Genomic DNA, 20,466 nt, shown 5'->3' on the forward strand with positions numbered 1-20,466 from the left:
AGTTATTATTAGTAAAGTAGAATAAAGAGAAGGAAAGGAAAGGAAGGAAATGAGAGAGCTCCATTAACTTCTATACCTCTTTTTATATTACCATTATTCATAAATATGGTTAAATTAACGAGGTTTTGCTTTATTGACGTAGAAAAAAATAAAGACTTGAGGCTAACAAAAGTCAAGCAAATAAATAAGAATGGCAGTAAGGGGTTTTTTTAGACAGTGTGGTGAACAATAGCATTAGGTGTCTTGGGTTTGAGATCCTTGACTTTGCCAAGGGTAGCATCAGCCTTCAGAGCAGCATATACTTGAGCAGGTGTAGGGTTGCTACCTAACTGAGTCATCAACAAAGCAGCGACGCCAGCAGCATGGGGAGAGGCCATTGAAGTACCGGACATTAATGCAGTCTCGCTGTTGCTGGATCCAATCCAAGTACTTCTGATCGAAATACCTATAATAAGATACACTGTTAGTAAAGCACCAGCATAAAACAAGCAAACAGACAAACAAACAAGTATAGGGGTCCCAAGAAAAGCTTATATATATGTGTGTGTGTGTGTGGATATAAGTACATACCAGGAGCAAGGACATCGACACATTTTCCGTATGCACTGTATGGATCCATAGTGTCATTGTTGTCAATAGAACTGACAGTAAAGACATTATCGGTACCAGCTGGAACAGTGTTGCAAGCATCACTATTGTTTGTAAAATAGTATATATATATATATATATAAAAGTAAGAGGTTTGCAAATTATGAACATTATAAGCAAAATAGCAGCTATAACTTACACAGGTGTGTTTCCAGCAGCAGCGACCACAGGAATATTGTTCTTGATAAGAGTACCAACAGCTTCATCGATCAAGGTGGCAATATTTGAGCCAGTGGGCATACCAAGTGACATGTTGACCAGGGCACGTCCCTTATGTTTCTTGGCGTCCTTGATAACAAATTCGATACCACTAAGCATGGTAGAGACAGTTCCCTGGCCGAAGCGGTTTAAGACCTGTACGGCAGTCAAACTAACGTTCTTGGCAACACCATATTGAGTACCTCCGATAATTCCTGCTACGTGGGTACCTAAAATAATAATAAAGAAGAAGAATTAGTCAAATGCAATACACAAATGTGTAGAGTGCTTAAACTCACCATGGCCACCGCCTTCTTTGCCATATGTGGATGTTGGCGACCAACCCCATTTAGCACGACCACCAAAATCTTTGTGGGTAATCAAAAGACCATCATCGACGACATAAACAGTTACGCCAGTACTGTAAACATATACAAGATTAATTAAAAAGCAAGGTTGAGTTAGATATACATGATGTGGTATTTTTACAGTAAAGACTTTCTAAAGAATCGAATAAAGGTAAAGTACCCAGCATTTTTCTCGTATTCATAAACGGCATTGAGGTTACGATCGCGGACAGACAAGCGGGCAAGATTCCAAAGAGAGTTTTTCTGGCTGAGAACAAGCGAATCACTGGTTGTGTTTGTGGAAGCGACGGTTTTAGCAGGTTTGTGGCAACGACGATTGAGTCTAGGGTTTGCACGATGATATTCTTCGTGGTTGTCTTCATGATCTTCGTCTGTGTCATCAGTAGACTGTCTGGGATAATTGGGACGAGGGTAACGCTGTACAAAAGGATATTTGTGAGTATTGTGAGTATTGTAGTATTTTTGAGTTCGATTAATGTATACTATATATTTAAGTAATAATAATAATAATAGTAGTAATAGTAATTGTATTAAATAGAATAGAATTTGTCTTACAATGCGATAGCGCTTTTGCAAATCACTATCCTTGTGGTTGGGTACATCCAGAATATCGTACTGAATAAGCTCATCTGGGACGATCATTTGGATTTCTGGGAACTTGTTGGTGAGAGCGTCGATCACACGACGATCCAAAACTTCAATTGAGAAAGCCTTGAAGCTACCCATTTCAAAGGTCTTGACGATCTCAGCATGCTTTTCGAGACAACGACGGTGATGGCGAGATTCTTCTTTCTTCACAAGATCGTCTACAGCGTCAAGGGCAGCAGCAAGAAGGCGTGGCATGACTTTTTATTTTTATTTTTATATTTATATTACAATTATATTAATAACTACAAGCTCTTCTTTTTAGGTGTGTACAAAATCATATAAAACATATTGCTTACAGTCCTGAAGAACTACATTATCATTGACCTTGACAATATAATGCTCTGCCTTGGAGTGGGAAGGTGCAGCATTGGCCAAGGAAAACAACACGGCGAAACCCAAAACTAAAGGCTTCCAGATCATGTTGTATTAAATAATTTCTTTAACTAATATAGAAATTAGTTTATCAAATGCGCAAACTAAAGGTGGTGTGTGGGATTGAAGGAATGTATGTGTAGAAAGGAAAGGAAAGGAAAGGGAGGTTGAGGTGAAAATGGATTAGAAGCTTGGACTATTTATTTGACCTCGATGGAGGGAGTTTTTCTTCTTCTTATACTATATTATATTATTATTTTTATTTTAGCTCAGTACCTTATGAGACTCGGCTTAAAAATACTGTAGTACTATATTAACCTCTTTATATGTGCCATGAATAGGTTTTGAAAGTGGCACATAGTCTAACCTTTAATCTATTATTTGAATTGAATGTACACAAGCGTTGGTTCCTCGTAACAAAAGACGTGCCAACTTACTTCACATGTGTCTTGGGCACCATTAATGGCAATAGAAGTGTTAGAGTCTGACATCCAGCAAATCAGTCACACAAAGTTGCACAGAATTAATGGATTGGACAAAAAGAATGAAACCAGATTGTCCAATTGTACTCAATGGAAATAGCCCGGTAACTTGACAAATCTCATACAAATAGGCTGCTTATCCACCTTTTTGGATTTAATTCGCTTTCTAATGATTCTTAACAATCTTCCTTTAATATTACAGTATACAATCGGAAATAAAATACGAGAGCTTTGTACAAGTGAAGGAATTAAAATAAAAAAGGTAGAAACTTGAGGGAAATATTTGGTTTTATTTTCTCTCGCTCTATTAAGCTGTAGTACCTTTGCCAAACGCAAACTTTTTGCTTGAATCTAGTTCCTGATTTTTCTTATACAACCTTGTTTATTTTTATTTTTTCGTTTTCTACACCCGGATTATCATTCATCCTCTCAGTATAGACTTGTAGTTTGAGTATTCAGGGCATCCCAATTCATTCAGCGACCACATCGCCACTTTGTGGCGTGAAAGATCATTTATAAATTATTGAACCAAAAAGAAATGTCTACACAAGGGGAATTTCTAGCCATTACTTTAAGAGCTAGTGGCAATTTTTTTTATTCGAGTTATTTAGTACACAAGCTTAAGAAAGGAAGTATTTTTACTTTCAGAATGTACGCTTATATTGAGCTAATATCAATCTTTTTGCTTTAAAAAACTGTTTCTATATAACTCAATGTGTGCTGTTTATTAAGGGCAGTTATCTAACGCATATAACAAGAGGACTTAAGGGTCGGATATTTTTTTTAAAGAAAAGTAAAATATATATCCAGAATCGAATTTGTGAAAACACTTGTATATATTTAAGTTTTCAAATCCCAGAAATGTTTTCTCTTAATGAGACGCCTATCAACAAAAGACTACCAAACAATGTCTTGTTCAGATCCTGAAAAAAGAAGCCATATTATCAAGCCTAAATCTATGTAAATAGTACAACAGGACCTATTAGTACTAAATACACCAAAGTGGAATTAACAAAATTAACTGCGTATATGTGCGTTTTCTAGAGACTACTATACCTAATATCAACATCTTTATAGCACCCACTCGAAAATTAATACGTAAAATCTACCAAAGTACCAGGTTATTTGTATTGAACGCAACTTGATAATTTGCGTTTGTCTTTTCTGTTTAATCCATTAACTCTGTACAACCCTGTACAACCGATTTACTGGATGTCAGACTCTAACTCTTTTATTGTCATTAGTGGTGCCCAAGATACATATAAGTTTTTGGCGCAATTTGTTGCTAGGGTTGCTTCCACACGTTAATTCGGACAATAGACTAAATGCTATAGTATGGTATCTATTTTTGTTTAAAACGTTTATGTAGTATGTAAATTGGTGCAGTACTACAGGGTTTTCTTGGATATATAAATATAAAGGAAAATGATGTAACCATTGTTCCTGACCGTGTTGCGCTCTTTTAATCCAGCACGGATACACATAAAGCTGGTCTTTGAAAGGAACCTGTGTGTTCAGAACTCCATCTTTATACCAAAATACGATATGTATTATAGCATGGGCCAGAAGTATTTACAAGAGAAAAATAGAGAGAGAGAGAGAGGGCACAATAATTAGAGTTACACTAAAGGTGAACATAATATTAATGTCATTATTTATTTATTTTAGCTGCAGTAAAATATAAAGAATTAGAAAGGGTTGAAACACAAAGATATAGAAGTCAGATCTGGGTGTTTCATACCTCTTTTTGGTTAATACATGGTAGCGTTAATAATAGATAAATAATCTACTAAAAAAAATTTTGTATAATTTTACTGACTATGGTAAAGTACCTAAAAGCGATCAGGGTGCACCTTGTAGAATATGGTATAGTAAGGACTACTTGAAAGATGATAAATAAGCCAATAAAGGAATGGGCTTTAACAAGTATCTAAATTTAACTTGCACGAAAAGAGCCTTAATTTTCGTATAGACTTGTGAGCATACTTATTATTTATTTATTAATACATCATAAGCTTATATAAAACAGGAGAATCCTGTAGTTTCCAAGACACTCTGTAATTAACCGTAGGCCATAAATTATACTATATGAAACTCCACGCCTTGTTACAATGACTATCTCATCTGTAGCTAATGTACTATACATATTCATAAAGTCAATATTTCTGCAATTAGTACGTTCAGTACCAGAGAAGTGTTTAATTATTCCTATATAGTATTTGTTGTGTATGTGCTTTTTTTTTTAAAAAAAAACATTTATAGAATACTTATTTTTTTATGGATATTAAAATGGACTAACATTTAGGTCTTGAGTATCAACCTGTGGTCTACCCTGTAGTTGGTTAACTCTTTCAAAAGACCAAAAGATGCGTCGACCTCTCATAGAATGAAAAGCTCTTTGGAAAAGTCCCGTTTTTTATTCAACCTATGCTCACAATTTATGTGGATTAAACACTATATAATAGATATTTTTTCCAATTATTCCAAAATACACTTGTTTTGTTTTTATGTGGGAATAAACCATATGATCTAACACCAACTAAAAAAAATGAGTGCGGGTCTTGGTAATGATATTAAATTTTGTGTTGCACATTGTAAATGATCCAGAATTTAATATATAAAATACATGTGTATCGGTTTATTTTACTATAAGCTTGCGACTTTTTTTCTTAATTTTATTTCTTGAGAACCCTCAACAATACTTATATAATCTTGTTAATGTCAAGTGGTTCTAGCTGTCTTTATCAAGTCTCTTTATCAAATATCTCCATAATCAGTCGCATTTTTTAATTGTCATAATCAAGTGCTTTCTCTCCCGCACACAAATAAATAAGAGGGTGTTGAGTGTTGAATTTTACCATCATACAGTCGTTCCAGCACCAAAGAGAGGGGCTTAAAAAAGGACTGGTAGTAATTTTTTCCATAAGGCCGTTTCTTTTTCTTTTGAAGACAGTCAAGGTAGAATACTTGATAAGCAAGGGAATTATGCAATGGACTGGGATGAGACAGAGGTTTATTTTTTAAGAGCACTACAAAAAGGAGAAGACGAGATGTTTGCTGCTCCAAACTTCTTGTCCTAAAAGTCATTGAACTGCTGATCAGATCAAAGCACTTGAATATTATCCCTAACACCTTCTACAAAGCTTAGATTTCATGCTACACTAGTCTCCAAAGTATCTTGTATATATAGATTCTGTTTAGTGTCGTACTTTGTAAAATCGATGCATTGTAAACGGCTTAATGCTATAGAAATATTCAGATAATTACATACAAGACGTCTGAACAGTAACAAGGATTTCGTCCCAAAACTTAATTTCACTGTCTGAATATCATTTTCCTTTGGCCCAAAAAAAAACAACAGCAGATATGTTTGAAGTATAAGCTGTAACTTGACCTACGAAAAATAAATAAATTAAATTTGCAATTTTAAAGTAAAAAATAAAATAGAAATAAAAACTAATGGATATATATATAATATATATATAAAATAATCATTTTTATCTAAATTATGATTGATACAAGAAAAAATATAGGTATTCTATGGTGCATTAACTAATTGTGACAGCCTTAAAATATACTTCTTTAGATCCTCGAGCGATATATATATATATATATAAACACGCGATAAAGGCTTATAAAAAATTAAGATATCAACCCACAACGCAGACTTCTGGAATACAACGCAAAATGTCTGTATGAATGACGCTTACACCCTACTTATTTTAATCAGCGCATTTACTCTAAAAAATAATCATAATACAGTCTCACATACCATCCTTTATTCCACCTTTTTTTGCAACTTTCTGTTTCAATTTCTTTAACTGTAAAACGAAAAGAAAAGAAAAGGAAAGGAACGAATAGCACATTATAAATATTATATAATATGAACCATAGTCCTGTACCAAATATACCTGGCATACCTGTTCAGGATGACGGCTGGTTAAAGGAAAAGGTGGCCGAGCTACTAAAACTAAAAGTATACAAGTGTGTACCATACAAGATCATCAATATATGCTTTTGACTGATTAAAAGGCATGATCAGATTTCCCGGTGCCCAGCCAGTGAGCTTTTACGAACACCAACTGAAAGAATTACAAAAGGAAGAGTACGTTTTTTTTCTCTCTCTCTCTTTTCTATCAATCAAATTTACACATTAGATAATTTTATCGTTTGCTGATCGAGCTACCATCTCAACACATTAAATTGGCCATCTCACTTTGTCTAATAAAATAATTATTAGCTACTATGTAGCAGAGAAATCAGACGGCGTGCGGTGTCTGGCACTCCTCACAGTCAATGAAGCAAAAGAACCCGAAGTCTATTTGGTAACCAATAGCAACTACATGACAGATCGAGTCAGCCTCTCACATTAGATCTCGATTTATATTCGTCTGCTATCCAAAAGTTTGATCGCAAGAGCAATTTTCATCTCGTTAACAACCTCCGATTCCCGATTCCACAAGATCCCTCCTTTAGAAAGTGTCATAAGGATACTATCATAGACGGCGAGTTTGTATTTGATAAAGAAGAAGATGGAAGAGTGCGTATTATTTAATCACAGTATATCTAGTAAATTAAAATTATGTAACATCAAAACTAATTTCTGACCATCACTGTTTTGTATCTACAAATAGATTCGGTTACGCTTCTTGCTATTTGATTGCTTGGTAGTCGAAAAACAAGTGCTGACTTCTCGGGACTTGATGAAGCGACTTGGAGTACGTATTTAAAAAACAAAGGTCAAATAGTAAAATAATAATAATAATAATAATAATAATAATAATAATAATATTTGTAGTATCTTCAAAAAGAAATTATCGATCCACACTATACAATGCTCAGAAAGCAGCCTAAACTAGGTCAGCTCCAGCCATTTAGGTAGAGTGTATGAATATAATTCTACAACTCACATCACATATTGGACTCATGAAATAACCTCTTTATTTCAACCCCTTTTTTTCTTCTTCTCTTAAAAGTGTCAAGTTTAAAGAACAACAATTTACGTACCATCTTGACCAAGTATTTAACGAAATCATTCCTAAACTCAAGCACGGTAACGACGGACTCATATTTACTTCTGTCAGCGCACCTTATCTGTATGGCACAAGCCAGAAAATGTAATTGAACTACAAAATGAATCCGCTTCTATTGTTTATTTGTTTTACTCAATACATGTACTGTTTATCGTTTAATAGGATCAAATGGAAGCCTGCAAATGAGAATTCGATTGATTTCAAAGTCGCGTTACAGTTTCCTGGTAGCAGCATACCTGGTGTATGCGATTATAAAGCTAAGCCGCGGATAGATTTGCTAGTCTGGAAAGGAGGGTCAGACTATGCACGTTTTGATGAACTCGGAATTACTGACGAAGAGTGGAGAGAGCTGTCAGGGAAGAAACCAATGTTGTTGAATAACCGGATTATCGAATGCAATTTTGACCCCGAGATCCAGAGTAAGCTCGGATTAAAATCGCCATGGCGATTCATGCGATTCAGAGATGACAAACTTGACGGCAATCACCAGTCGACTGTGGATAATGTTATGCGTAGTATCAGAGATGCAGTATCAAAAGAACAGGTAAGACAAAGAAAAAGGTTGGGAGGAGATAATTATTGGGTATTGGAAGTATATATTTTTCGCTATATATATGTGTGTGTGTGGGTGTGTTGGGGTGAGGTGAGGTGTTCTAATGTGCGCTTACATCGTCACGCTACAGCTCATCAACACCATTCCTGCCATTCGGAAGGCATGGGAGGAACGAAGAGAGAAAGAGAGAAAAGAGAGAAAAGAAAAGGGATAAATATACATGATAGACTGGATTCAAAACAAGTGTACAAATAAATGAACAGACGCCATTGTATTATTGCTGTCAAAATAAAGCAAGTTATACAGATATCAATATGGTGCTCTGTATTGTATTTCATTTTCTTCAAAAAAAAAAACAAAAAAAAAGACTGGTGTCTTAAAGAAAATCAATGCTTTTAATCCAGGCAGCCATTTTGAGTGTCACTGCAGAAATAATGGAATTGAACAGGGAAAGAAAATTAAAGTATAAAGTATAAAGTATAAAGTAAAGTAAAATGAAAGAAAATAAAAATAAAATTATGAATATACATATCAAAATAAATAGAATAAAAGGTACTAATGTGTTATATAGGAACAGTAACAATACTACTAGTAACAGTGACAATGATAATGATAAATGATAAATGATAATGATAAAGGGGAGGATAATAATTTACATTGCAACCAATAATTCTTGAGGTTGTTTAAGAGATAGCTGACTTGTTGGTATGCATCGTACTGGTGGTAGTAACCGTCTGAAATGAATTTCGACTGCTGTCTGTTCCCTGTCGACCGAGCGGATTGTAACAGTCAGATCGGCTGTAATTGTGTACAGTCTGATGAAGAGACGACTGCTTGTGTTTTGGTGCAGAAAAAGAAGACGGGCGAGACCAGGATGGTATGGAAGAATAAGATGATGATGATGAGAGTGAGCGGGGGTGAGTGATGCGCTTCACATATAGAGGTTGTCTACAAACACATACAAGGAAATTTTGAGACACAATAATTCATTAGTATCTTAATAAATATGAATAAGAATATAAAGGAAAGAAATACTAACAGTCTTTTGGTGGTGTATGCAATTTTAGCCTTTTGCCTTTGCTTTTCACCATGGCGTTCGCGTGGTAGCTGAGTAATGTCAACTACGACAACTATATCTATCAAAAGGGTGTGTGATTCAAGTACGGCATTGACAACTAAAGGAACAGCTGCCAAAGCATGTGGTTTGAATTTAACGGCAATTACAGCAACAATATCCTCAGAATCTTGGAATACGATACTAATAGTTTTTACGTGTATATAAGATACAAATAATCGAGAAAAGATAAGTCATTTTATATATAGAAGTAGTATATCTATTCTTGTGTATTTCAATTTTATTTATTTATTGTTCTTACCTTGATTCTTCTGGAATATCTGGATGGCTTTGCTGAATTGTTCTTTCCAAGTCGACACAAAAATGAATCAACCCATGGCGTTCAATAGTATCTTCCATGGACCCAAGTACATACAGCCATTGGTCACCGTCTCTTCCCGGGAAAGTAGAATTCGGCCAAGACCAAAGAAACCCAATATCCCCTGTACGCATGTACTTGACAGCTGGATCAGGTCCACCAATAAGAGTGGCTTCAAATCGCGTCGCATGGTCCTGCTCACTTAGACCCCATTCAGACAGTATATTTGCATCAGAAGACACCCATATCTCACCCAGATGATTTCCAGGACAAAGGGTGCGATATGTTGGGTGCACAATTGCTACTGTAGTATTTATGGACACAGTCCCGGATGTGTAGACTTCAATACCAATAGAGCCTTCTTCTGGTAAAACACATCGGACAACACCCTGCCTGAGTTTTTCAATATCAATAATCAACGGTGGTGTAGGGTGTGCCAAGTCATATGAAGTGGAAGCTATCATTGAATTTCCCAAATGACTATAGGATGTCTGGATAGAATTTCTCTGAAGCTGATTTCGTGTAAAAAATCGAGTCATTTGCTGGTCTGTAAAGTATTTTATATTTATTAACACGCGCAAACGAACAAACTTTTGTTTAAAGTATTTCTTACACAGCGTTGACTTTGGTCTTTCATCCGAAGTCACCAAAAGATTCTCTATACTGGAGAGTGGGATCTTTTGTGTGTGGTTTGTCGCCCGTTGCATCACGTATTGAATTAGTTCTTGCGACACAATCACATCTTTGACTAATAAAGAGTAATTAAAACATTAATTTTATGCTAAGAAGAAGATGCATTCTTTTGTATATGTTACCTTTGTACCGATTCAAGAGCTCTAAGAAATGTGCCGGAGAAGAATAAAAATCCGGTAAAGAAATCAGAACAGTGATTGACCCTAATTAAATAAGTAGAAAAAAACTTCTTTAGATAACTTAATTGGGACCAGATTAAAGAAGTGGATTTAAATATACCTGAATAAATGCCGCAGAAAGCTGCCTGCAATAAATTAGGCCCTCCAATTTTCATTCCAGTTACCACGATATTCTTTTGGGCTTTCATGCGACAGACAGTCTTTAGGATACTGCACTGGTGTAAAAGTGTCGAATGACTTAAAGACATCAGTCTCAATTTTCCTTCGGCTGTCCGATGAGGTAAAATAATTGCAGGCGTCTTTCGATCAGAATTTACCCATTCTGGGCGGACAAAGAACCCATTTTCAGTCCCTAGAGGTGTGTTGTACTTTGATGCCTTTTGTATGTTAATCCGTTCGATTTTAGGTGGACCCCCAGCTACCATAGTTGAAGATTTCAAAGCAGCAGCCACTGAGGGGTGTTTGATCGCATCTTCCGAAGGTGGATTTACAATTAATATATTTGTGTGGAGGATACGAAGAGCATCAACTAATGCTTTAACATCTTGCTGAACTCGTTGTGGATAGTGGTGTGGGTCTGGAGGTGCAATTGGAACCGGGATTACACCAATCGAAAAGCAAGCGTAAATAGTACGAACCCATGCATGCCCAAAAGATACCATAACGATAGCTTTTTGCCCACGTCTCAGGCCTTGCTTGGTCAAGTAATTTGCTACCATAGCAATTTTGGCACTCATTTTTCGGAATGAATATGACTTGGATGTCGAACCCTGAACAGCAACATATGTAATTTCGTCAGGTGTTCGACGTGCTCTCCATATTAAGCAATCTACGATGCTTCTGAAAGAAGAGAGATCTTGCCGACTACGTTCATCTATGATTGTAGTCGGTGGAGGTACTCCAGTGTGTTGATACACCGTTGCCGGCGCAACACCGGTTTGAATCGTTCGCTGGTGTACCAGGTCTTTAAACCAGGCTTCTTGATTCGTTTCGTCGCTAGTTAATAGAGGTAAAAGGGTTCGATCGATATCTAGCTTAATGTAACGTATTGTCATAGTCCCAGACAGGAAGAGGCGCTTGGTCATTAGGGCGTGTATCTGGCGTCTACCATGTTTTCTGTGTCTAGGCAGCGCATCAGGCGCAAGAATAACGATCGCAAAAGGTCGAAGTGAATCATAGTTAATAAGTGCCGAATGAACACTTTCTGCCAATTGAGGAAGATCCGACGGAATAGAAGGGGACTCAAAGGCAACGACGGGCATGTGTTGTCCATGAACAAGAATCTCAAATACGACACTAAGATTTAATATAGCATTGTTGTTATTATTTTATTATTTTATTATTATTATTATTTAATTTTAATTAATTTATTTTTTTATATTATTTTAAAAAAGAAGAAAGTTAATACGACGTATCGGATACAAGAAAGGAAAGTCAAATTTACCATTGTTCTACAGGAGTGTTTTGGGATATTGTATCAACAAGGCGACTAGAGAAATATATTCTGTCCACTCCCAATCTATCGTTTCTACGCTGTTGTCGCACTCGATCTTCGTAAGTCCCAAGAATTACCAATTGACCATCAATCAAAGCTCCAACAAGGCCAGTGCGTAAAAATGTTTGTTGGTATAATTCTGGAACAAGAGTTTCGGAGGATACAGCCAAGGGTTTAGCGTTAAATATAGCTTCAGTGTGTCGAGGTAATGCAAAAAACCCATCAGGAAGGGCAGGTCCATGTATCCATATCTCCCCTAATGTATCTCCGGGACAAAGTAAAGTGGTATCTGGGTCAACAATAGCTACAGTAGCTACAGACAAAAGTACACATGTGAACCTTGTTATGCTCGTGATTCTGATTTATTTTTGTAAATTATTACCTTTTGGAACCACATAGCCGAACGATCCAACATACGCAGTATAGTGGGTTGAGATGGAGGCAGACTGGCGAGCTTGAACACCTGCTGCTAGAACTACTACCTTGTTATTCCAAAGAGATTCAGTTTCTAGCAAATATTCTTGGACTTCAATCTTCTCTTCCTTATTTTCTTCCTCCGTGTCAGTTTTCGAATATTGTCTTGGCGCCGTTTGAGTTTCTCTGATACTTAAAATGATTCCACCGTGTTCTGGCAAAGATGCAACGGGGCAAATAATGGCGGTGATATTATTATCAGCAGCAAGAGGCCGCAACAGCTGCTCAGTAATTTGATCATGCCAACCGGGTCTGACCACAACTGTGTCAACTAAAATGCAGCTCAAGGATGATAAATCGGGCTTAACTCTTTTGTTGTATTGTTCGACTTGTTTTGGATAAGCCGAATAAAAGTATGTGATATCAAGTAGAGATCTGTAGTCCGTCATAGCCAGAGCAGCTAAAATATACACATATGTATGTTTTTGTGTGTGTATAGTGTATAAATAAAGAAGACGAAAGAAAGAAGCAAGTAGTCTCTTTAATGTAAGCAATTGAAAAAAAGTAAATAAAATCGAGATATTATAGGCATTTTTAAACTATCGGTCTCCTTTTGTTTCCACCTTAAGCTATCATTTTTTGTGGTCTTCTTCTTCTCCTTTTTTTCAGTAATCTTACCAGTTAAGCTTACCTTTGTATCTTGATAGCACATGAATCCACACCGGAGGACTTTCAAGTATATTTTGGTCTGCAAATATCATATGGTGGCCACCATACACACTCCAAAATATTGATGAAATCAACCCAATTTGCTGCCGGGGTTCCCAAAAACTCACTACACATGTTCTTTCTTTATACCCCAAGGCTGCATCTAATATCTTGCATTGATCCAGTACTGTGTTGTGACTGACTGTGACACCCTTGAGCTCACCATTTGCAGCTTTAGCATACTCTATATAGGCATCTTTAGGTAAGTCTGTAGGTGTGGTTTGCTTCTGGCGTCCTGACCACCCGGCTGCTTCGTCTGTTCTCTGCCAGACTACCTTTGGAAATGGTGTTTGGCTTGTCTGTATATCCTTTAAAAAGGCTTTCGCATTCTGGTCTGTTGTCAGTACTCGTTCGGCCTTGGTTAGTTGAAGCACAAAAGCCAATTCGGATAAGCTCTCTGTCGCGTTAATTGGTACTGCTATTCTTCCAGCATAAAAGCATCCAATAAAGGCTACGATAAATTCTAGGATTTCAACACGTCTGTAGACTAAACCCACACAATCTCCTACGTTTCCAACTGATTGAAGCTGACTGGCAATATCTGTAGCTCGTTTATCAAGCTTAGACCATGTGATATCTCCCACTTCTTTTCCTTTCATATCTACGCTCACAAATGCAACTAAGTTTCCTATATCTGTGTTGGAGCGCTGTCGAATAATTTCTATCAGCGAAATTAAAGGATCTGTAGGCAGGTTCAAAGGTGATTCTATAGGAAATAATTGTCGACCCGACAGTTCAGCTAGCTTCCATCGTTCAAAGGGATCTTCAAATGAGAGAGTAACTTGTGGTGCAGGTTCAATTGCTTTAAAATTGCTGGCCATAGTGCTATTATCGTATCTACTACGTTTTGTGGAAAAGGACTTTTTAGAAAGGGCAAGAGAACGACGGGAAGTGAATTGACTTTCGACAGAGGATGCGGCGGAGTACCGTGTAGGATGTGGAGAGTATGACCGATAGTCTGTAGGTGAGATGGTGGGTTGTATAATGTGAGGAAAATGAGAGAATTGGCTGACAGTGACAGTGACAGTAACAGAAAACAAAACAAAAGAATATATACATGCATGTATGTATATATTTATTTGGAAAACAACTCTTTATATATATGTGTGTGTACTTTTTCTTAACTAAATTATTATCTTATTATTTTGCTTACCAGGAAGCCCGTTGGCCCTGGATGATAGTGAAAGGCTAGACTGATGAGTAAGTATAGGCGAGTTGCGATGGGAGATAGGGTATGATTGGTTTATTCTTTCGGTAGCTGCACTGAAAGCGTAGGGGATTATCGCGTCGGGTGAATGAGGTACAGAATGTTGTTCCCTGAATTTGTGGGGAAATTGTTCAGGTACAGAGTTATCTAAGGAGTGAGGCGGGGGATATGTTATTGGCTGAACTGGTGTGGTATTAGATGGGGATTCTGGCTGTTCGGGATTTTTCTTGGTAAAGAAAGGTTGTTCACTTGTATGTGACGGAGACGGTAGACAATCAAGGATATCGACTATATCTGCTGCACTTGGCTCTAATGTATCCAAGCTTAATAAACGGGTGTCTATCTTTGGCGGCTGTAATGTATTTTGTACTGGTATTAGCACCGGTTCTGGTAATTGTGCTGGTACTGATACAGCTGGGTGGGTCGATTGGGTTGTGGTGTATGTACTGGTTTGATATTGTTTCAAAATAGCATTTTTCTTTTTTTCATAGCCTTTTTGAGTTATGTCGCCTTCTGCAAGTTCGAGGGATAGACAACGTATTTTTTCCCATACTTCCCAAGGTAAGTCGCTCAAGTCATTGCTCATGATGAACTAGAGATGGTTTTATTACAACAGAAGATGAATATGGTAAAGGCGCGGAATGGTCTGCTGGTTTTTCCTCCTCTGTAATATACAAAGGCCCAATACCTTTTTTTATTTTTTATTTTAAGAACAGAACAAATCAATGGGTGTATAACGTCACTTTTCTTTTCTTTTGGCTTCTTTAACTCGATGCGTCAGTCAAAAAATAAATTTCTCGGGGCAAAAGGAAAGGGTCACTGGCGGATCCTCAAATATTCAATACCATAAAATGGGTTGAGCCCGTCAGTCGGAATCACAGGTAATCTCCATGACAACAAATTTGTTTCACTCGTGCTGTGCTTTTTTGGGTGTACCTGGTTTAATTAAGTATTTTAAGAAAGTATACTTTTTTCAGAAATAACTGGCACATTTTTCTGAGGAGAGGTAGGGTTACACAGAGGAATAAAGTGACGCCATACCAAAAAATTAGCCTGGCGCAAAAGAGGAGAAGAGCACTGGCGCACTGCAGTAAAAGGCGTGGCGCATTACACTAAAAGAAAGGACGCACTGTCCTCCCGTCTTATTTTCAGAATAAATACAACGCCATTCATTCGCAATGATGGCTATAGCAAAATGTTCGATGATGAAGACGATACAGTCGCCATACTCGATCCCATTACGAATTTCAATAAGCACCTGAAGAGGATATGTTGCACCGTCCCGCTCCCTCCTTTATCTCTTACTGCCCCAAGGTATTTCATGGTTTACTTTGCATAATACAAATTTACCCCGAGCCTCAAAAAATGGAATGTCAGGTTTTTTGTGATTCTAATGAATAAAAATCTCAAAAAAAGATGACCAATTCATATGGATATCAGTTGGGAGACTCAACAATTTTTTTATTCATCACTTTTGCGATATGGAATACTAGTATTTGTCTTTTTTTGTAAGGAGGAATTGGAGCCTAGATTTTTACTGTGGGAGTCATTAGATAATAATAATAAAGGGTGCACGTCACAAACCTTGTTTTTTATTTTTTCAGCTTTAGTTTTTGAGTATGTGGTAAAGCAAAAGACTACTAATATTAAAGTTATACGTCAGAGGAGCAGACAAGGTTATTAAGGGTTTGTTCAGCCTTAAATATGACAGCTAAGCGGAATACGACAAATAATACTGTGGAAGGCATAAAATAGGCATGATCGAATACTGTGGACCATTGGTGTTGACCAATAACCAAAAGTGCAAAGCCAGGAAGAGTTATATAGTAAATGTCAGAGAACTTTGGAGAGAAGAAAAGACAATCCTTAAAAACCGTCTCTGAGAATGAATAGAGTGTGAGAAGGCCCAAGGGTATCCTGCCAGAAAGATAACCACATGCCAGTTTTAAAAAGACATGAAAAAAGGAAATAGTCGGGAGTGTCTTAAAAAATCACAAACGAGACAAGGATCATATGTGATTTGACAAGGAAGTGAGCGATACAACAAAGAGCGAGACGATAATTTTTTGTGCAAACCTCGCAGCTAGATGCTGGGAAGATAGTGATGTATGAGGAGGTTCCAAGAAGTGCACTATCAAAAGCATGATGATGGGGAGTGTAGTGACATAGTAACTTAAGATGAGTATATAGACCGATATATTCTTGGCTTTAATTTGGACCATGAAACCCTATTCAAGAGGCTACATATGAAATACTCAGCGTCTATGAATGAGCTGGAACGAGAAGGAATAAATGGCTTTTTGATTACCGGTAGTTATGATTACTGCAATTAAATTAAGCCATTTTTTGGCCGTCATACTTCCATCCGAACTCATCAATATTAAGGACATCTTCAGCTCGGCTGTCCGTTGGTTGCTTCAAATCAGGAATTGGTCCCGTGTAAGCGATGGTCAATAGCTTTGTGTTCAATAGTCTTGGTGGGGTGACGCTAGCTGGATTTATGAGTGTTCTAAAGATAAACTGTTCGGATGAAGTACACCATGTGCTTCCCCACTGCTGCTGTATGTTACATCTCTGGCTGGATGACTTATGACGGTTCAAAGACTGGAGAGTTTGTGTACTTTGTAGTGGTACAAAATTCAATCGACAGACTTTTGCAGCTCTTTCTGGAGCGTTAGGAGTTCGATCACTGTTGCGTAGAAATGTTTTAGATTGGCAATAAATCTTGGTAGCGTGTTATCAAAGTGAGGTACAACCACATACAGTCCATTGTATGAGAGATGAATTGACGAAATAATTTAGGATGACCCAATTATCTGCACACCCCACGCTTTACATTCTCATTCTTGCTCAAGATATGCGATTTCAACAACAAATACCTTATTTTCCAAATTGTCGTTAATCTCTCTGTTTAACTTTCCTTTGTCAGATTCCATTTTCAACATGTCTTTACTGAGCAGACGACACACTCAATACTATCCACGCTCACCACAAAGTGTACACCCATATTTTAAGTGTCGGTATAATACTCTTGCTCAGCACTTGCCGAGAAGGAGAGTACTTTTTGGCCCTTCTTGATTCGGATATTACAGCCATAAAGAAACAGCTGGCGCCACAGCGGGTGCCAGACGAACGAAATGTAATATGCCTTAGGCCTTGACATGGGTGGCTTCTCCTGGAGCAAATGGGGCCATTGATAAAAAAATCATAATATTCTCGAGCACATGCAGAGCTGGAATCAACTTGCTCAATTAGTACTTTCCAAAGATTTTACAGAGATAAATTAATTCTAATTTGACGTTCCAGGACTGGTACACAGTGATATTAATTATTTTCCACGTTTTTTTTTGCAAGGATCGGTTGAGTGGTGCTGCGCTTTTAGTACGGTACTTGTTCTGGAACAATTTTTTCTTTGCTATTCTTCTATTCAAATATTGTGAAAAATGATCACTGTGAGACACTCGGTTTTTCCCCTTCCTTTACAACCTTTCTACGAGCTAGCACGCATATCTTTCTCCACCCTATTTCCTTATCCTCCCGCTTTTCCACTGCTACTATTCTCACTCTACCTATAAATGACATGTAGACCTTTCTTTCCCTTTTTTTTATATCTCGATGAAATACCAAGGGACTTTATGTTCATCATGCCTTTATGATTAAATCTCATAGTGGTCTCTACCGACCATCCTTTTGTTAAATATAAGCACAAAGTTCTCTTGCGTGGAGACGATGATACTAACGATGATTCTTCAAAAGACTGTTTGATAAAAGTCGATAATTCCAATTGTTAGATATGGCGTTCCAACATAACACCTTGTATTCAGAGAATAGCCGTACCCTTGATGGTTTGTCGCTTCTTTCGTTTAAGATGGGTTTCTTGGAGTAAGATTGTAAAATAATATTGATAGGAATGATAATTGTATAAATATTTTAAAACAGAAGATACATTCAACAATTCTAGCAAAGTATATATATATCAATGTTAATTATAGAGAATATAATTATATAAAATACTCGTATATTGTATATATTATATGTGATTTATTATCCATTTATGTAACACATAGTTCTGAGTTACAAGCATAGATTCAAATTTACTGTACAAGGCTTCATGTACTTTTACTCTTGAATTATAGATCCATTAAAGAAGTATATTTTATAGTAGATAAAGATAAAAGTACAAATCCAATTGGATTTCACAGTTTGAATTTTTTCGTACTACTTTCTGAGTCCACAATACAAAACGTATTTAGTTATTTTTATATAAAAGGCCCAATCCTTTTGAATAATTTCTAACACGTTGTAATATGAGGTTAAATAAAGTACATACTAGTTGTTTCTCAGTAAATAAAGATATATACAGACCTATATATATATATATATATTTATGTATGTATTTGAATAATTGGCATGTAAGATTTATGTGGTGAAAAGATGATCAGATCAAAAATCCCATTTTATCTATGTGTATTCTTGTCTTTTTAACATTTATAAATAAACCATTGTAACAGAAAATATGAGTTGTAACTACAAAATTAGTACTAGTTCTGTCATTTAATCTAAAAGCTTAAAACACACTTCCCAAGACGTGTAAATAAATCAAATGTCCAATTACATGCACACACACACACACACACAGTACAGCACGGCATCGCGTACCAACTATACACGTACATTGTACATATACGTGCGTCTATAGCTTAATACGAAATAAGTTTAAGCAATCTACTTTTTTTTTATTTTTTTAGGATGTTAAAATTTGTCTAGTATATTTTTTTAACCCCTTTTATTTATATATAGATAATTTCCTTATCTTTTTCTTCTTCTTCTTTTCTTCTTTTCCTTATCACACCTGTTCCTTTTTCTTGTGTGTGGAAGTGTGTGTTTTGTGCGCGTGTACGTGTTTAGATTCCTTGAACTTCTCTTTTTATTGGTTCCATTCACAAAACAAACCCGAGAAATAAATAAAAAGAAAAGATGCAATCTACTAGAAGATTTAATAAAAGGCCAATTCCACCGACATCCCCTCAGCCAGCACCTGTCAATCCCGAAGCCATCTCGAGCTCTCGTAGTCTGAACAAAGGGATTGTCATCCAAACATCAACACCACTACACACCAAACCAGCTCACGTGGAGAATCATCTTGTTGACCAACATCATCAAGACCATAACCATGATCACGACCACGACCATCATGACCACGACCATGACCATCATGACCATGACCATCATGACCATCATGACCATCATGACCATGACCATAGTCATGGAGGTGTTCCCTGTAAAGGCCATGATAAAGAACCACAGGTCATTCACAATGTAAGCAATTATCTCGATTATTTTAAAAAAATAAAATAGAAGGAAAAGAAAAGGGCAGACAGACAGACAGACAGACAGACAGACAGACATATACATATATTGCATCAATATGTCTAAAGCATTCATATGTGCGTGTGTAGCATGGACCTGTAGATACCTCAGCTCAGTATGGACAGTATATACCAGCACAAAATACACTATACACTCCTCTTCCTCATCAACCTGTTTTTCACGGTTCGCATGATCATCATGACCATGACCATCATGGACATGATCATGGTGTGGCATACACCCCTCAAATTCAGGGCGGTCTCTATGCCCCTACTCATACATCTCACGACCATCATGTACACGATCATCATGACCACCACGATCATGATCATCATGGACATGATCATGGGCATGATCACCATGGACATAACCATCATGTGTTTCCTACAGTATTTACTCCTCCATTGCCTTCATGGTCAGAGATATTCTCTACTCTTGCACCAGCTCAAAAGACATTATTTACATGGTTTGTTATCTATATTGTTCTTGGAATGTGGGTGTGGTCTTCTGGTACTGGTCAAGAAAGCCTGGGTAAGTTACATTGTTGAATGAATATGAATGAATTAGTATTAGTTTTTGGGGTAAAAGATAGAGACAGAGAGAGA

The 20,466-nt window shown here is 36.8% G+C and overlaps 5 protein-coding genes across 5 annotated transcripts; 1 reads left to right on the forward strand and 4 right to left on the reverse strand.

Annotated features, from left to right (window-relative positions):
• Positions 1 to 105: 105 nt before the first annotated feature.
• PHYBLDRAFT_77747 (secreted subtilisin-like serine protease) lies at positions 106 to 2,389 on the reverse strand. Its single transcript, XM_018443292.1, has 7 exons — positions 2,159 to 2,389; positions 1,770 to 2,059; positions 1,336 to 1,631; positions 1,146 to 1,267; positions 788 to 1,076; positions 571 to 692; positions 106 to 445 (listed from the first exon to the last, which is right to left on the reverse strand). The coding sequence occupies exons 1-7, from the start codon at positions 2,280 to 2,282 to the stop codon at positions 210 to 212; spliced, it is 1,479 nt and encodes a 492-aa protein (XP_018293652.1). The 5' UTR covers positions 2,283 to 2,389; the 3' UTR covers positions 106 to 209.
• Positions 2,390 to 6,750: 4,361 nt separating this feature from the next.
• PHYBLDRAFT_19899 (hypothetical protein) lies at positions 6,751 to 8,516 on the forward strand (the record flags this gene model as incomplete). The annotated part of the gene is made up of 8 exons (XM_018439711.1): positions 6,751 to 6,821; positions 6,957 to 7,041; positions 7,122 to 7,256; positions 7,351 to 7,434; positions 7,515 to 7,594; positions 7,693 to 7,833; positions 7,912 to 8,293; positions 8,433 to 8,516. 8 exons carry the CDS (start codon positions 6,751 to 6,753, stop codon positions 8,514 to 8,516), a joined length of 1,062 nt encoding a protein of 353 aa, XP_018293653.1.
• Positions 8,517 to 9,316: 800 nt separating this feature from the next.
• Positions 9,317 to 14,150, reverse strand: PHYBLDRAFT_96058 (hypothetical protein; the record flags this gene model as incomplete). The annotated part of the gene is made up of 8 exons (XM_018443947.1): positions 9,317 to 9,560; positions 9,679 to 10,282; positions 10,349 to 10,483; positions 10,551 to 10,631; positions 10,708 to 11,903; positions 12,052 to 12,415; positions 12,485 to 12,976; positions 13,208 to 14,150. Coding segments are annotated over 8 exons (4,059 nt in total), but the record flags the coding sequence as incomplete, so codon positions are not given.
• A 1,157-nt stretch (positions 14,151 to 15,307) lies between these two features.
• On the reverse strand, positions 15,308 to 17,654 carry PHYBLDRAFT_143858 (hypothetical protein; the record flags this gene model as incomplete). The annotated part of the gene is made up of 8 exons (XM_018431086.1): positions 15,308 to 15,427; positions 15,482 to 15,576; positions 15,653 to 15,749; positions 16,150 to 16,473; positions 16,568 to 16,622; positions 16,851 to 17,215; positions 17,371 to 17,443; positions 17,521 to 17,654. The coding sequence occupies 8 exons, from the start codon at positions 17,652 to 17,654 to the stop codon at positions 15,308 to 15,310; spliced, it is 1,263 nt and encodes a 420-aa protein (XP_018293655.1).
• Positions 17,655 to 19,402: 1,748 nt separating this feature from the next.
• Positions 19,403 to 20,314, reverse strand: PHYBLDRAFT_158435 (hypothetical protein). Its single transcript, XM_018433787.1, has 2 exons — positions 19,951 to 20,314; positions 19,403 to 19,810 (listed from the first exon to the last, which is right to left on the reverse strand). The coding sequence occupies exon 2, from the start codon at positions 19,781 to 19,783 to the stop codon at positions 19,601 to 19,603; it is 183 nt and encodes a 60-aa protein (XP_018293656.1). The 5' UTR covers positions 19,784 to 19,810; positions 19,951 to 20,314; the 3' UTR covers positions 19,403 to 19,600.
• Between the last annotated feature and the right edge of the window lie 152 nt (positions 20,315 to 20,466).

Source organism: Phycomyces blakesleeanus (assembly GCF_001638985.1).
Source record: "Phycomyces blakesleeanus NRRL 1555(-) unplaced genomic scaffold PHYBLscaffold_7, whole genome shotgun sequence".
In the NCBI taxonomy this organism is placed as follows: domain Eukaryota; kingdom Fungi; phylum Mucoromycota; class Mucoromycetes; order Mucorales; family Phycomycetaceae; genus Phycomyces; species Phycomyces blakesleeanus.